This window comes from Ruditapes philippinarum, unplaced genomic scaffold (assembly GCF_026571515.1).
Source record: "Ruditapes philippinarum isolate M1 unplaced genomic scaffold, ASM2657151v2 ctg3596_1_1_1_1, whole genome shotgun sequence".
NCBI lineage: Eukaryota > Metazoa > Mollusca > Bivalvia > Venerida > Veneridae > Ruditapes > Ruditapes philippinarum.
This window is the reverse complement of record NW_026862939.1, coordinates 20,847-38,727: the sequence shown is the minus strand read 5'-3', so window position 1 is coordinate 38,727 and position 17,881 is coordinate 20,847. Positions and strand designations below refer to the sequence as shown.

The 17,881-nt window shown below is 33.7% G+C and overlaps 1 protein-coding gene and 1 long non-coding RNA gene across 2 annotated transcripts in view; both read left to right on the top strand.

Annotated features, from left to right (window-relative positions):
* Positions 1-17,881, top strand: part of LOC132720671 (uncharacterized) — a 58,761-nt gene that overhangs the window by 28,824 nt on the left and 12,056 nt on the right. The window contains exons 3-4 of the mRNA XM_060704849.1: positions 4,644-4,859; positions 16,891-16,985. Coding sequence (XP_060560832.1) covers positions 4,644-4,859; positions 16,891-16,985 — 311 coding nt within the window. The remainder of the gene's footprint in view (positions 1-4,643; positions 4,860-16,890; positions 16,986-17,881) is intronic.
* On the top strand, positions 6,014-11,860 carry LOC132720670 (uncharacterized). Its single transcript, XR_009624374.1, has 2 exons — positions 6,014-10,573; positions 10,741-11,860. It is a non-coding gene; the product is annotated as an uncharacterized LOC132720670 (long non-coding RNA).

Genomic DNA, 17,881 nt, shown 5'->3' with positions numbered 1-17,881 from the left:
ATTTGATTGGTCCCTTGTAGGGGCCGCTAAAGCTATAAATAGAAATACATTTAAATGTTTCCTTCTACACAACTAATTGATGGATTCCCTGTAGCATTCTTGGGTAGTTTTTCTATCAAGTTTGCTTATATTAATTTGATTGGCCCCTTTAACATGTTTAAGGGGCCGCTAAAGCTAAAATTAGAAATACCTTTAAAGGTCTGATTCTACATAGTTAATGGATAGATGATCACCAAACTTTTAGGGGCCGCTAAAGCTTAAATGCCCCAGGCTATAGCATTAATTTTCTTCAATAAATAGTTTAAAGATATTCTATGCTTAAAGTTTTATCAGAAAATATTGACAATGGATACACAGTATCTTTATAAATATAAAATAAACGTGTTTTGACTTCACAAAGTAGATATGTTATGTTTTTAACTCTTCACACTATAGGTGGTCACAGTATGAATAGGCCTATATAGTGCCATTATAAGTGTCTGCAGTTTATGGAAGAAAACCAACTTTACTTGGCCTATAATAGGGAATGCAGCTTCCCATACATAGTTTATTTATTCTTTTATCCAAATTAGACATATTCAGTAAAAATGTCGTAGATTTCAATAAATTTCTTTGATAAAAATATGAGCATAGTATATCTTTCATAATGAAAGGAAAACAACTCATGCTGGAATGTCTTTTATACATGTGTACATGTTATGCAATTTTTCCACAAAAAGATGAGAAAGTCTTAATGTAGTGACCTGAATGCTTAGTAAACATATATGCAAGTTATCTTTCATTTGACATGGTCAAATAAAACTTCACTAGACACTACTGCACAGTGGAAAAGTTAATTTGTATGGACAATAATCTATTTCTGGTACTATTTAGTGTTCACAAGTGTAATCTTGTAAAGCTAGGTTACAATGAATAAATGTGTAAATATCTTTCAGCTATCGTTCATAATTTGGACACCATATAACATCATTGTAGGGACAGTTGTAGGTCAAAGTAGAGCATTTCCCCCAGCAAATAAAATAAGGCCTATAGAAAGATTACAATTGTTTGCTGTACCTTAGTAAAAAGATTAGTTTGTATGCTCATTTTTTATCGAATTTTGTGTATTTTTTTATTTTTTGTTGAATTGAATTCAAACATGGAGAGAGCTCATTTAAATGAATTTTGTGACATACTGTTGAACCTGAAGTTTCATGTGCATAATTTAATTTTGGTATCAGTTGATCTGTTAATGATACTTTTGAAACCATTTCAGGTTTTGATGTACAGACAAAATGTTATTTCTAATGCGAATTGAATTAAGATTTCAACTGACTACTTTTGATATTATCATTTGATATTGTTTTACCTAGTTTCTCTTTTTTTGATGTACCTACTTGAAATTTGGACAAGTGATTTAATTTCTGATCCTGAATTGAATTTTGATATGAACTGGCCTACTTGTGATAGTTTTCATATAGCTTGACATACTTCTTTTGTCTTTCAAGTACAGACTTTAAATTTTGATCAGGGGGTGTAATTTGTGTAATTTTTGGTGTTGAATTAAATTATAATATCAGCTTACCTACTTTTCATATTAATGACACCATTTAATCTATTTTCTTGTGTTTTTTATTACATTCGGATTTTAGATTTGAACCATGGCTGTAATTTCAGATGCCATATTGAATTTTGATATCAGCTGACCTACTTTTGATATTGAACAACTTGCTTGGTTTCTGACATAGAGACATGTAATTTGGAACAAGAGTGTAATATCTGTTGTAAAATCAAATTTTGATAAAATCTGATCTACATTTGATAGTTTTGATATCATTTTACCTACTACCTTGTTTTTGACAAACAGACTTGAAATATTAACCAAAAGTGTATTTTTTTTTATATTAAATTGAATTTTGATATCAACTGACCTACTTTTTATATTATTGACACCATTTGACCTTCTTTCTTGTTTTTTAACATACAGACTTTACATTTGGACCATGGGTGTAATTTCTGATGCCAAATTGAATTTTGATAGCAGCTGACCTACTTATGATATTTTTGATATCATTTGACTTACTTTCTTGCTTTTTGTCATACAGACTTGAAATTTGCACGAAGGGTGTTTTTTTTTATATCTGCTTACCTACTAATCAAATTTTGATAATATCTGATTAACTTTTATTTTTGATACCACGTGACCTACTTTCTTGTTATGTGACGTAAAGGCTTAAAATTTTGATACGGGGTGTAATTTCTGATGCTGAATTGAATTTTGATATTAGCTGACCTACTTTTGATATTTTTGACATAGTTTGACCTACATTCTTTTTGTGACATACAAACTTGAAAATTGTACTAGGGTGTAATTTCTGATGCTGAATTGAATTTTAATATCAGCTGGCCTACTTGCGCTATTTATTACATTGTTTGGCCTATTGTCCTTTTTTAAGGTACAGTCAAGTTACCATATAGAATGTTAAAAAAAATGTTGCCCCAAACTGAAAACTTTAAACATCTACACCTTACATATTTTGCATGTGACGTGTTGTGTGTTCATTCACAAAAGTTATTGAAAAAATGTCCCATCAAAAGTTATAAAAATGTCTCATGAAAATTAACACTGTTCTAGTGGTCATTCATTCTGCATTTATTCTACATAGTTACATAGGTACACACTTGCAACATATATATATTAACAAAGCCTTTCCAAAATACTAGGGCAAAATATTTCAATTTATATAGTAAATAATGAAATGATGGGTTAGATGAGTGAACTAAATGGCCCAATTGTTTATTATCAAGAAACAAAACCCCAAAACAATCAGTGTTGTGAAAGTTTATTTACTAATAAAAGGGGAAAGTTAAAGTTGAGCTGAACTTGCCGAAATAGCCGGACTTGCCTTTCAGCAAGTTTATTTGAAAAATAATTTCCAACACTGAAAAACAGTTTCTTGTGAGCCACTCAGGGTCATCATGGCTCTCTTGCTTGGTTTATTTATGTCATTTACTTTTAAACATATCACTTAAATAATCATAACGATTCTATTTTACATATTCTTAAAGAGTTTTCTTACGTTTGTTTTTCTGAAGAAAAGTGATAGTTTGCTATTTTCCTTACTCTAAGTCCTATGTTCAGATTGAGACATTTTGCAGAATAAATAATGACCTTTGTTAGAATGCTTTCACAGCATTAACAGTAACTGTTAATAGTAGAAAGATTATTGCTTGGTTCCATTGCACATTATAACCCTTAAAAATAAGACAACTTATTTCAAGTTATTTCAAGTTAAGATGTCCATATGTATTATGTTAGTATTTTAAAAAGGGTTGAATATTTTATTTTAAAGTATTGTAGAATCGAATTTAGCCGATTTTTCTTTAAAAACACAAAAAGAAGCCAACGTTAAGACGGGATTTGAACCACGCGGTAAAGAAAATGCGATTAAAATAAGGCGATCTTATCCCAACTTGGCCATTATAATATGGCTCTAGAATAGATATTTACAAAATTAAATAAACAATTATAGAAAGAAAAATGTCACATAATGATAACTTTAAATCAAAAGATACTGATGTGAGTCCGAAATTACTATATTTGAAGGTTTTGTTTATCCAAATATTAATAATTGAAGGTTTTGTTTATCCAAATTTTTTATAAGCCAAAACTACTCTAATCTTTCAATGAATGTACCTTCCTTATGGACTGTTTTATGAGGAGCGGGAAAATGCCACGTGTTTAAAAGTGACCAATGCTCGTGTTAAGCACAATTTTGTATGTGCCGTCTGCTATTGAGAACCGTCAAGTTGACCACCGTTCACTTTTATTCAGCATTGGTCACCATACTATGTCACATATACATAAATTATCAATTAATATACACTTTAACAACGTCAACACTTTATAATAATTTAACAATTAAATAACAAAATTTTATACTAACCTTTAACATTTTTAACCTTTTTACATTAATTTCAATTACATGCTCGCGATTTTCGCGACACTCACCAGTGTATTGGGAGTTGAACATTTTCTCTTCTTTTTGTGACGTAATAAAATCACGAGGCATATTAGAAATAGAAATAAACTTTTCCAAGTATATCTAGAATAATATACATCTTAACTGTTTAGTGAGGGCCTTCTTGTTTTATAACCATTGTAGTACACAAGTCTCAAAATAGCCTTGATTAGAAGTTAACATTGACCAAAGAAAGTTTGCGAAAACTTTAAGAACTCTATAAAAGTCGATTTATCCAATAAGTAAAAGCGTAGATTTTTATTGGACGGTAAAAATGAATATTTGCTTATAAACACTTATTTGTTTTTTATGAATTACGTCCAATTTGAACACATTTCCTTTAGTTTACATTTGTTTAGTACACGCTTGTTGTGACGTTTTAGTCGAAAGCGGAGAATTATTATGATTGATGCAAAACTGCTTGTTAAAATATTTTACACAAAATTTCACATGTATTATCTGGAAAACTTTTATAACGATCATTTGAAACTACATTTTCCATATCAGAATGTTTCTGTTGGAATTATTTTATGGAACAATATTAGGAATACTGGCTTATACCACGAGTATAAGCCAGTAAATAAAAGCTTAATTTAAGGAAGTTGAAATGTATTGGATTCTCTTAAAAGTTCATATTTCCAGGAGGAGCAAGTCTTGTGGTAGGAGGTATTGTTGCTGGCAGTAGTGTTACTGGGAATACTATTGCTCTGGGCATTAATGTTGCTGAAGCAGTAAAATATAGAGAAAAAGCTCAAAGGGCAAGAAACAACGCAGATTCTGCTAGATGTGAACGCAGTAAACTTAGAGACGAGATGAACTCTTTGTTAACTGAGATAAACCCTTTACAAATGATCATTGGCAAGTAGTTTATTTTCTTTAAAAAAAACTCATGTTATATTTGTAAATTTGAAATGAAGTTTACTTACATTAAAAAGGAATTCTGTTTATTTTCATAATGTGATCGTTTCAAATATTATTTACATCCATTTTCGTAAATATCATTAGAACCATATATAATCATAATAATCATAATGAAACAATACTAGCTATAAAGATTTCTATTTCCAGTTCCTTTGTAGAATAGTGTATGGTTCAAGTTCAAATGCACATGAATATGATAGCGAAATCCGATATGCCTGATACATTTTAAGCAGAGGGATAAATTAAACGTTTCTTATCTTAGACTGCCTAACTTAGGCCGAGTGGTTATGGTCGTAGACTTCAAACCACTTGCCCCTCACCGTAAAGGTTCGAATCCCGACAGGAACTTTAGATTTTCTTTATCGTCAGAAAGCTATGCATCTAGCTTACGGAACGTCGGAGGTTCTACCCGTTTGTGCCTGAAATAATGCACGGTATAACACACGAGGCCTTTTACCAGTGAAGCTGCACGTGGCCATGGGATACGGACAAAAGCCCCCCCCCGGACGAAAGCCCCCCAACCCCGTCTTAAAATGACAAGGTGGACAAAAGCCCCCCCCCCCATGAAATTTACACATAGGACAAAAGCCCCTCCCCCCATAAAAAAGTATAGGTAGGACAAAAGCCCCCCCCCTCCCCCCATGGTCAATCAAATTTAACATATAGTTTATTAAAGTTGTGTTATGTGTTTAAAAGATATGTATGGACATCACATGTAAGTGGCATAGTGCTAAGGATATTAATTTTCATCCCTTTAAAAAAGTGATTAAACATTACTACTCTTTTGAGTTCTGACCCTTGTTGTGTATATGAAAAACTATAAATTCAGTATCGCATGCATGCATTATTTCATCTGTTATCATATACTTTGTTATCACCTCAATATATACATTATAAATAAACATTAAAACATTTTTATATAAAAGTTTGTGTGAAATTTGGTGAATTTGAGCACCTGTCCGTGTGAAAAAAGATTGTGGGGAGGAGGCTTTTGTCCTACCGGCATTTTTGATGGGGGGCTTTTGTCCTATGTGTTAATTTCATGTGGGGGGGGGGCTTTTGTCCACCTTGTCATTTTTAGACTGGGCTTTCGTCCGGGGGGCTTTTGTCCTACTATCCGTCGTCATATGATCTGTACTGTGTCCGTGTGAAGCCAAACCCAATTAAACAAACAATCTAAGGCAAATGAGATTTAGCAGTTTCTTTTTCCATGGCTGAACACTAAAATGTCAGACGTTATGAAATAGAATAACAGTAATTATTATATAAAAATCTGGAAACAAAGTGATCCCTCGGAAGCATTAATCACAACAAAATAACATAAGAATTGCAAATTCGGTTTGATTGAGTCCGTACATGAGGGATAATGAATAAGTGCAACATCCCTCACGTCCCCTAGCACCGGCTTGAGCGGTACTCAATTCTCAACACTTAATAGTGCTGGCATCAATGATCCCGAAGGACCAGAAAAATATAACAACACTGAAGTGAAGTACGGTGCAACTTTTTACAGTTGCCACACGGCACTTGACACCTGCTGTTGTGAAGTATTAAAATCTGGAAACAAAGTGATCCCTCGGAAGCATTAGTCACAACAAAATAAATAATAATCGCATACTCGGTTTGATTGAGTCTGTACATGAGGGATAATGAATAAGTGCAACATCCCTCACGCCCCATGGCACCGGCTTGATCGGTACTCAATTCTCAACACTTAATAGTGCTGGCATCAATGATCCCAGAAAAATATAACAACACTGAAGTGAAGTACGAAGCCCATATAACTGTTTTTGCTCCGGACAGTCTGATGTGATTTTAAATCGAAATATGAATAATGCTCCAGATATTGAAAGCTTGATATGGCCTTTCCTAAGACCCAGCTAAAGTTTTACAGTGCGTCTCGGGAATTACACATAATGAACTACAAAGACTCGAATTAAGTGATATTTCTTTTTTTTAATTTTATATCATCGGGTGGTTATTTCCTTTAAAATGTGTTAGAAAACAATTACAAATGATCTTGAACTATGTACAGTCCCACCCCGTTTATTCGAAGTGCCTGGGACTGAATATTTACTTTGAATAATCGATGGGTTCGAATAATCGAAATCGGAATATTGTGATAGACGAAAACTACTCTACTTTGACCAATCATCGCAAAACTACCGTTTACAACACACTTACTTCCTGTAATCAATTGAGAAATATAAATATTAAAGAAAAGATGCGTAAAAATTATTGTATTGACATTGAAGACATAATTCTACATTATGTATCGTTTCGTTTCGCGCAAAGCCTTGATAATGAACGTGTTGTCACTACGGTATTTTCAGCTAAACTCTGGTATTTTTGATTAGGATAAAGGCTCTCATGTAGCGTTTCAATTAATGAAAAAAATGTTTTGGATGTTTTGACAAATTCACATATACGGAATGTATAAAAATTATTGCTGTCATCTTCAAGCAATTACAGTAACAAAATCGGACACGGTGCATAGCTTTTCATTTTCGGTAATTAAGGTTGATTACAGAACACACAAAGAGTTATTTTCATGATTGTTTAATTACACGCTGATTGTGGATATTTTTCACAAGTCGACCGGTCAGCGAGTGGATCTGCGCCAATTAGTCTGGTTTCGAATTATAATTAGGCTGGCTTCGAATAATAGGTGTGAAATTCTATTGATATTGTTTTATATAGAGATAAAAACGGGACCGCCGATCTACTTCGGATAATGCCGGGTATTCGAATAAAGGGTTGTCGAATAACCGGGGTCGGACTGTATCATAAAAAATTTACAAAAAATAAATTGCTTAGAATGAAAATCTAAGTATGAACTGAAAACAAACGTAGTGGCACCTGTCATACAAGCTAGAGATATTTCCGCGTTAACTTGTGTATTTGCATGTATTTTTGACGATTTTTACAAAGATAATTAATCATTTATTTTTATCCCCCCCAAATGGGAGGCATATAAAAATTGCATCGTCTGTCTGTCTGTCCGGGCGAACATCCAATGGTCTATGAGCTTCATTCCGTCCATAATTTTAGTTAAACCATAAACCGATTGATTTATGTGGAAATTTTACTGGTTTAAGGGGGAAAATGCCACATAAAGATCAAATAAAAAGCACATAAACCCCAAATGTTGGCACATCCGTCCGTCCGTCTGTCCGTCCCCACTTCATCCGTGTCCGGACTTTGTCAACATTGAGGTATTTTGATAACTTAGCACGGATGTCTACCACATCAATACGATGTGTCGCGTCCAAGAATCACGTCCCTACCTCAAAGGTCAAGGTCGGACTATCATTTTGAAGTTTCACATTATCGCAATTATAGTAAATAGGTACACACATTCGTGTCCGGACTGAAACTTTGTCATGTATCAAATGATTTTGAAATAACTAGGCATAAATATCTACCACATCAAGACGATGTGTCGCGTCCAAAAATAATGTCCCTACCTCAAAGGTCAAGGTCACACTGACATTTTGAAGTTTCACATTATCACAATTAGAATAATTAGGTACACACAATCGTGTCCGGGCTGTAACTTGCCATGCATCAAAGGATTTTAAATTAACTAGGCATACATCTTTATTACATCTAGACGATATGTCGCGACTAAGACCCATGTCTCTCGAGAAGAGTTTGAAGATACACATTCATGTCCGGACTGTAACTTTGTCATGCATTAACGGATTTTGAAATAACTTATCACAAATGTCTATCTCATAACAACATTTTGTCGCGTCCAAAAACCACGTCCCTTCTTCAAAGGTCAAGGTCACACTTATATTTTGAAGGTTCGCGCTATTACAATTAGAGATTTCAGGTACAATAATACAAAGAACAATATTAAGCATTAGTTACTTTCATTCTTTTGTCTTTTCATAATACCTGCATTCTCGGGGCATTCGTCACTGGTTGATAGCTCTTGTTTCCAATACTTGTTTTTATTCATTTTAAACACATACTTCTCGCTATTACACGCCATTCAGAGCTTACGTCTGGAATGTACAGAGAGTACAATTACTTCATATCATAAGGTTAAAAATAACAAAATATGTGTTTATAGAAAATGCAATTTTTTTCTATAAATACGGGATTTATTTTTATCTTTTGGTATGAAAATTATCATTTTTCACTAGTGGCCATCGATTTATTTTGATATAATTCGATGAAAATATACGTAGTTTTAGAAAAAAAGAAACTTGAACATCCACTATTTTTAACGGAAATGATGTCAGGTCAAAGTGTATTACACTACTTAATTTATTACTTTTGAGTTCTGCGAAAAATTGTCTTTAAGAAAAAAAAATTGGTCTGAGCGGTGTAAATCGGCCATTTAACACCGGTTTGGAATTTTAATGAGTTGTACGCTGTTTTCAAGGCTTATAGGGGGGGGGGGGCTGACCAAGTTACTATCAAAGCATTACACTCAAGTAAGTCTGTAATTACGTACCTGAAAGAAAGGCAATTCACAATTACCATATCCATGTATATCTCACAGCAAACACTTAATAATGCATGTACAAATTCTAATTTTCTTTCACATAGGCCTGTGTTTTCCATTCATTGTTTTTGTAGCGACAATTGATAAAAAAATAGCGAATTATACCTTATTGAATAATATGAAAAATATATCAACTTTAAACATAAGTATCAAATGCTTCATTATTTCTTCCTTATAAAACAATGTACAATCTGAAAATAAAATCCAGACGGGGAATTATGCACCATCATTTTTCACTATTTTAAATCTTTTGCATACCAAGAAGTTCAAATATGCGCTTATTTAACAAATGTCTCTTATATGCATATTTGAAAGGACCGTACCAAAACTAAGACCTGGCGCCTCAGTGGTTTCTTTGTTTGCATCAAAACCACTTACTGGTGTTAAATGCCCGATGCACACGGCGCAGACCAATATCAAATCGATTATAACATGAATGGTGACCACTAACGCTGTTTTTCGTCAAACGGGTATTTCTCCCGCCGCTGCATAAATTGTATACAACTGTTAATTCGCATTGTTCGGGATAGATATTAAAAGAAAACATTTTTTCGCCTTATTATTTAAGAATTTTAAATCGATATCTTTCCAATTTAAACTAACTTGTCAGACTGGATTGTATTGTGTTTATGTAACAAGGACACAATCTGTCATTCTTTATTATTTGTCATTAAGAGAGTTGTTTCCCTTGGACCAGTGTTTTTCTATGGGTCCCGCCAGTTTTGATCATGCGACTATTGTGTAGACATTTACATTGTCCTCATGTTTTTTTTAAATTTTGTGATTTATGGAATATCATTATTATTTATAAGGTATGTAAAGTTTAAACTGCTTTTGATGATTTCCAGAGCATAAAGTATTGTTTATCTTAATGTTGTTTTTAAAGTGAATTTAATAAGAATCAGTAATGTAAATGGTGTCTGTGTGTTATTTTGGACTCTAAGGATTGGTTTAATATTGCAGTATGATATCTTTCTTTTCTCAACTAATTAGTAAATAAATAATCTCACATTCTTTTCAAACTCTTTGCTAATTATTCACTATAATTTGCAGGGTAATAACAGCACACTGGAGGGAGAAGATTGTATATTGTATTTGTTGTGTTGAAGTAAACAATTAGTTCCCTAAACTGGTAAGTGTGATATATTGTTGTAAATGTATAAGTGTTTTATGATATTGTATGATAAAATGTTCGATGTTTATTAAAAGCCACTGGAATTATTATGATTGATTGCTTTATGCAATTCAAGAATGTTAAATGTAATATATATTTAGAATGTGTTAATTGTGTATTTTCAGAGTGTGATTAAGAGGTTACTGATTACTGGTATACTGAATTAGATGATTGATTGTATTGAACTTCAAGTCTTGTCTAAGATACATGCTGTGCCAACGAAAATAATAGAGATACAGAACCTACAAAATCCTTGACTTTTATTAACCCTTTTAATACGGATAAATTTCAAAGGAGTTACATTTATATCGGTGCTCGAATAATCTTTCATGTTTCTCTCCCACCTATGTCAGTTTAAAAAGACTAACGCCATTATGAAATAAAAAAATCTTCGAATGTCGACATTAAGTCGTAATTTTTATTGATATAAATTGTGTTAGTGTAAATCTGTAGCGTTAGTGTTTGAGATATGTTCATTGAATATAATATGAAAAGAAAATATATCAAGCGTTATTTGTGTTGCCTTAACAGTTTTTGTTTATCTCTGTTATCTGAGAGTGAACGTGTATAAAAAAGACGAAAAAAGAAAAGGCGCATAAATATAGTCCCTAACAAGTGTTTCTTGACAGTTAATCACCGGCTTTTTTCATGTTTTAGATGCTGAATCACGGGGCATGTGAGAATTGATAATTTCACAGTGAAAATCATCAAAATATAATTCAAACACAATGAAGATGCTTATTTTTAAAGATCCTGTATGTTTTATGATTGATATTGTTACTGTATGTGTATGCATGTAGTTAATGCTTAATGAGGGTTCATCCGCCCTTTCGGGCACAAAATGCAGCTTTCGCTGTCGAGTACGGACCCTGGACATGTCACCAGTCATGCCCTTAAAGAGTTAATGTGGTGATAATTTACCTCCATCTTATTTCCACGGAGTATTAGCCAAAGATATGAATTTTGAGCCTGTGTGTATATCACACTTGCAAAAAATTATATATGTATATAATTGTGCAAATAAAACAATTTTCAAACATCGAAGAATATGTAAAATGTTTACTGCAAATTACATGCATTCATTTCTTATTGGAAAATTTGACTTAGAATTTAGAAAATAAATTTCTTATTAACTCCCTTATTTACATTAAATGTTAAATTGGGTAATATATAATTATAAATAATGCTTATTGGAACTTACAATATTGATAAATCTTAATTTGAGCAATAAAACAATGAAAAGATTGTGTTTCATGGTCTTTAAAGATATTCCTCATGTTGTACCTCACTTTTATTTTCGCTCACAATTCGGTCATAATCAGGCCCGATTTGAGCAAAGCAAAGTTCAAAGTTTAAAGTGAAAAGAAAAATAACTTGCATTTTAAACGTTATCAGAAATATAGAACTTACTTCAATTCATCCATTTCAGCGATCACCAAATATCGTCTCCCAATTTTTTATGTCATTCACTACAGTCTGATATGCGTCATATATTTTTGAGAAAGTCGTCTGCATTTGAGGCTAAAAGTGGGGAGAACATATTTTGATATTCAAGTTAATATTGAGAAAAATTTATTTAAAGGTGAATTTTAGCATAAACGAAATTACATGAAATGGGACTACGATGAAAATTATCTTTAAAAATAACTTTTATAATCGGTTAGCATAATGAATAAAACTTCGCCGCGCGCCCCCGCTTATAACGTAACTTCACCGCGCGCCACCGCTCGTTAGCTTGTTTTCGTCCCACAACCCTGCCAAGCGAATAGTCGATACTTCTTGGGACAATTAAAGGACTGCTCTTGACATGCTCGATTTTTTCTAAAAGTTTTGTCCGCCTTTTTGTATTTTTATAGATAAAGTAGCAAGATTTTACATTCTCACACAATACTTTTCGCGCCATTCAACATTTTGTCGAATAGTTGAACTTAAACAAGAGATTTAGTCAATCTTAACTGACGATATTATAACTGCCTCAAACAGAACATTATAGAAACCGATTGAAAGTAGTGCGCATCTCATGAGAATATCCAGTGTATCCAGAAATTGGATGGTCATTTCCAGGACCAAAGTAACTGTTGATTTTAGCATTGACGAAACTAACAGTTGTTCGTTGGAAGATGGTACAGCACTTAGTTTTTTTTTTAAATCGTCTGACATTCTATAAAAAAACAACATTAACGTGACATTTACTGCACCCACCGGCCCACACACTTAACAATCAACTGCCATAAACGGCTGAACATTGCGTTAAGGTAAGCATGTGAATAAGGAAACTACTGAATTTGGGGTCCAAAACGTAACATATAACATTGACGCAAAAACAAGCTAGAGACGATTTCAATGTTGACTGACATAATCCATTTTAGTAAATTTGACATTCTGTTAATTGATGACAATTTAAAGGTTCTTGTTCAAGGAAACATGGCGCCTCGACAAGCGATGCCAGAATTCCAAGTCCGCCGTTTCAGTCTAGAAGTCTCGGCTTCGAATCCTTACTCTTCAAATGTATTTACTCAAATTCTTCAGTTATAACAATATTTTATTTATGAACATTTACATGATAATTGACAAATATTAAATTGCACGGATTGAATAGGAAGCTTGAATTTTTTTTAGAAATTCTCTTCGTAAGCAATATCTCAAAGAGTATGTATAAAATGGTAACAATTATATATGCATATTTGTGTTAAATATGTATAACATTTCACTATAAACTTGCTTCTTTACATGCATAATAAAGTCAGCAATTTGCACTCAGGTTGTCCTAATCGAACCGATCTTAATAATAAAGTAAAGACTCAGATTCTTTCGAATATGACCGTGGTCCCATGTGTTTACGCCGGACGCACAAAGATCCAGGTTTGCTTCTAGAACTGACTAGTATTTATGCATTTTCCTCCGGTTTGTAAATAATTAATATACATCTACATCTTCACCCAGATGGGCAACAATAAATAAATACAAATAAAATTATTCACCATTAGGTTAATCATCATGATGCGGTGCAAGTCTAGCACTAATGTATACGGTGCCACAATTTTCGGTGGGGACCCATGATACGGTACCAAGAACTCGGTCAGTTGTCACGCTTTTATGATTTTTTTAAGAAATTAAACAGCTTATTTGTGTGCAATATATTTTGTATACATATATCTGATGCTTACAGTTATATCAAATAAATATTTTGATTAACAACATAATTTTCTCCTTTTAAAAGTTTTTCAAATGGTCTTTTTCCCCAAGCCAGCTCTAGCTGTTTTCATTAAAACAAATTTAAGACATCGTACAAGTCTGATAAAAACTAGGTAAAGACATAAGCTTCAATGGTCATAATATTCCGTAGACACACTTTTATTACTACAGTTACTTCAAAAGTGTGATTTTCAGGTCGTTTTCCATCATGCATGTTGTGTTTTAGTGTTTATTTTGTCTAAAATGATACGGTGCTGCACGCAGGATGATAAATTATCGGCGGTACGCGGAAAAATGATGCGTATACCCTTTACACCGTGCAATAATTAACATGTTAAAATGGGGGGGGGGCGCGCAATGAAAACACGCTAATTAGCGAGGGCGTGGGGCGGAGTTTAATAAATAAAACTTTTTCGCTCGCCCTCGCTGATTAGCGTGTTTTCGTCCCGCGACCCCATCAAGCGAAGAGTCGATAATAAACAAGTTAAAATGGCGAGGGCGAGGAGCGAAAACACACTTATTAGCGGGGCGCTTATTAGCGTATTTTCGTGCCGCGACCCCGCCGTTTTATTTCTTAAATCTTGCTCCGCGCCCTCGCGGGGCGAGGTTTTATTTATTTAACTTCGTCCTACGCCCTCGCTAATAAGCATGCTTTCACTGCACGCCCCCTCTATTTTAACGTTATTTTTTTGCTTTTAGCTTGGCGGGGTCGCGGGGCAAAAACAGGAATGGCACAAATCAGCCACCATACTGTAGGGATTCTGTATTTTACACTATTTAACATTGACAGCGAAAATAATGAGCATAATGTTACTATAATTATTAAAGACCCTTTCCTTAGAGAGAACCTATGCTCATTTTGTTCAGCTTCAACTAAATTGACTTGTTATCTTGCTGTTTTAATGGGGCGTCCGTGGCAGAGTGGTTAAGGTCGTTGACTTCAAACCACTTGCCCCTCACCGCTGTGGTTCGAATCCCGACTTTGGATTCTTTCATGTGAGGAAGCTATCCAGCTAGCTTACGGAACGTCAGTGGTTCTACTCAGGTGCCCGTTCGTGTCTGAAATAATGCACGGAAGGGCATCTGAGGTCTTCCTCCACCAGTAAAGCTTGAACGTCGCGATATGACCTACACTGTGTCGATGTGACGTAAAACCAAAAACAAACAAATAAAAGCTTCGGAGGTATCACTTTGTTTCCAGATATTTAAATACATCACAACAACAGGTATTAAGTGCTGTGTGGCAGCCTTAAAAAGTTGCCCCGTACTTCACTCCAGTGTTGCTATATTTTCTTGTCCTTCGGGATCATTAAACCCATCACCTTTGAATGTTGAGAATTGATTACAGCTCAAGCCGGTGCTATGGGGCGTTAGGGATGTTGCACGTTTTCATTATTCCTCATGTACAGTCTCAATAAAACCGAGTCTACAATTTTCATAAATCTTGCTGTTTCTATGCTTCCGAGGAATCACTTTTTTATCCCCCGCCGAAAAATTTCGGCGGAGGATATAGAAATAGTCTCCGTCCGTCCGACCTTCCGTCCTTCCGTCCGTCCTTCCGTCCGTCCGTCCTTCCGTCCGACATTTTTGTCCGGAGCATATCTCTAAAAGTATTTGAGTTATCAACTTGAAACTTCATAGGTGGATAGACCTCATTGAGGAGGAGTGCAGTGCACAAGAATGATAACTCTACCTTGCACGATTTTTGAGTTATTGCCCTTTGTTATTTTTCAAAATTGATTTTTGTCCAGAGCATAACTCCAAAAGCCTATGAGATATTAACATGAAACTTCATAGGTGCATAGATCTCACTCAGGAGGTGTGCAGTGCACAAGAATGATAACTCTACCTTTCATAATTTTTGAGTTATTGCCCTTTGTTATTTTTCATACCTAATTTTTCACCTGAGTGGAGCATAACTCAAAAAGTGTTTGAGATATCAACATGAAAAGTCATAGGTGGATAGATCTTATTGAGGAGGACTGTTGTGCGCAAGAATGATAACTCTTCCCTATACAATTTTTGAGTTATTGCCCTTTGTTTTTTTTCATGCTATTTTGTCCAGAGCTTATCTCAAAAAGTATTTGAGGTATCAACTTGAAACTTCATAGGTGGATGGATCTCATTGAGGAGGAGTGCAGTGCTTAAGAATGATAACTCTACCCTGCATTATTTTTGAGTTATTGCCCTTTGTTATTTTTCAAAATTAATTTTTGTCCAGAGCATAACTCAAAAAGCCTTTGAGCTATCAAAATGAAACTTCATAGGTGCATAGATCTCACTCAGGAGGTGTGCACTGCACAAGAATGATAACTCTACCTTTTATAATTTTTGAGTTATTGCCCTTTGTTCTTTTTCATACTTAATTTTTCAATTCAATTTTTTTCTCAAAAAGTATTTGAGGTATCAACTTGAAACTTCACAGGTGGATAGATTTTACTGAGGAGAGATGCAGCACACAAGAATGATAACCTACCCTGCATTATTTTTCAGTAATTGCCCTTTGTTATTTTCAGCCATCAGTATTCACATAGGTTTCAAATCTGTAATCACTATAGCCATCAGTTTTCATTACCAAAAGACCTCTTAAAATGGAATTATTCCGCTCTACTACATATACATTCTTCCAATGAGCAAACACATTCGGCGGGGGATGGCCATGTTGACATGGCTCTTGTTCCAGATAGATTGACTGTCATAATTTGTACGACTAACAGATGCTTTTTGAAACTGTTTAGGATTAAATATAGATCTTTCATAACGATATTAGAAAACATATTTTCATAAAACGAACGTTACAGGTAATTTCAGATTGATTTTTTTTTCAGGCTATGTTATCCATCGTCCATGCGTAATAAAGCATATAATTGAAAGGAATTATGGAAAATTTTTAATTTATTTTGACTTCACCTGTCACTCAACATGGATGAAATTATGCCAGTTTATTTTTATATCTATTGAACTTAATGCTAACATAAAGGTTATACAACTCTAGTGCATGCAAAAAATAATTTTATTTCTTTTTTTTAACTTTTTTTATGACATAAGATATCAATTTACATGTTTTTTTTCTTTTTCAGAGGAAGCAAAATTGCAGAAAAAAAACCTGGAGGCTCTTAGCATGTTTTTGAACCGTTGTGACGAGTCGATTTTAGTCTTGCTTCAAAACGTTCAGGTAAAATACTTCATCAAGCTATAGAATCGTACACCGGATATAATCGTAGATGTATGAGTAAAAAAAATATGCATAGCAACATATATGAGAAAAATACATTTTCACCTCATTTGTTACTAATTTGACCTTGATTTGATTTTATGTTTCTCTTAATACATGCCAGATATGAAAAGCATACTAATTTCAACAAAAAGTCATGATTTGACGTTACGTATATTTTCTCAAAAATCACAGTTGCTCATGGAAGACAATATTTCCAAAGTTCACATTTTTATTAATATATACAAACAATTGACTTCTATAGTAATGAAAAATGCATACACCCAGTGTACTGAATATAGCAAATACAGTGAAAACTGGTCTGAAGTAAATCTTTTAAAAGTAAAGAATAAGTAAATAAGAACTGCAAACAAAACAATTTATTTCATACTCCTTTTTTCGTCTCAGTTCATTTTTACCGTCATGTATTTCTTTTATTTCAATTATTAAAAAAAAACCGTTTTATTACAAAGAAAAACATTTATGCTTTTGAAGTTTAATCAAATCGAAATTTCAATAGAAAGTTCTTTTTAAAATGACAACGTATTGTTAATACGAAATACCCGAATCAACAGCAGATTTGAACACCTTTGAAAACACTGCGGATGATCACGTGACCAAAATCGTACACTGAGCTGATAAAATGGGCGAACAGGCACTAAAATGCGTTGTTTTCAGGAAAAGAACCGCATTTTGAGCAAAATTAGCAATGACATCTTTTGCACAATTGCAAGTTTACCAGTCATGAACAATTTCCATCCTTTGTAAAGATGAATACCTAAGTTTTGCATCTTTTTAAAAACGAGTACAATGATCGAACCAAATTTAATGAGTACAATGGCCGAACGATTTCATTG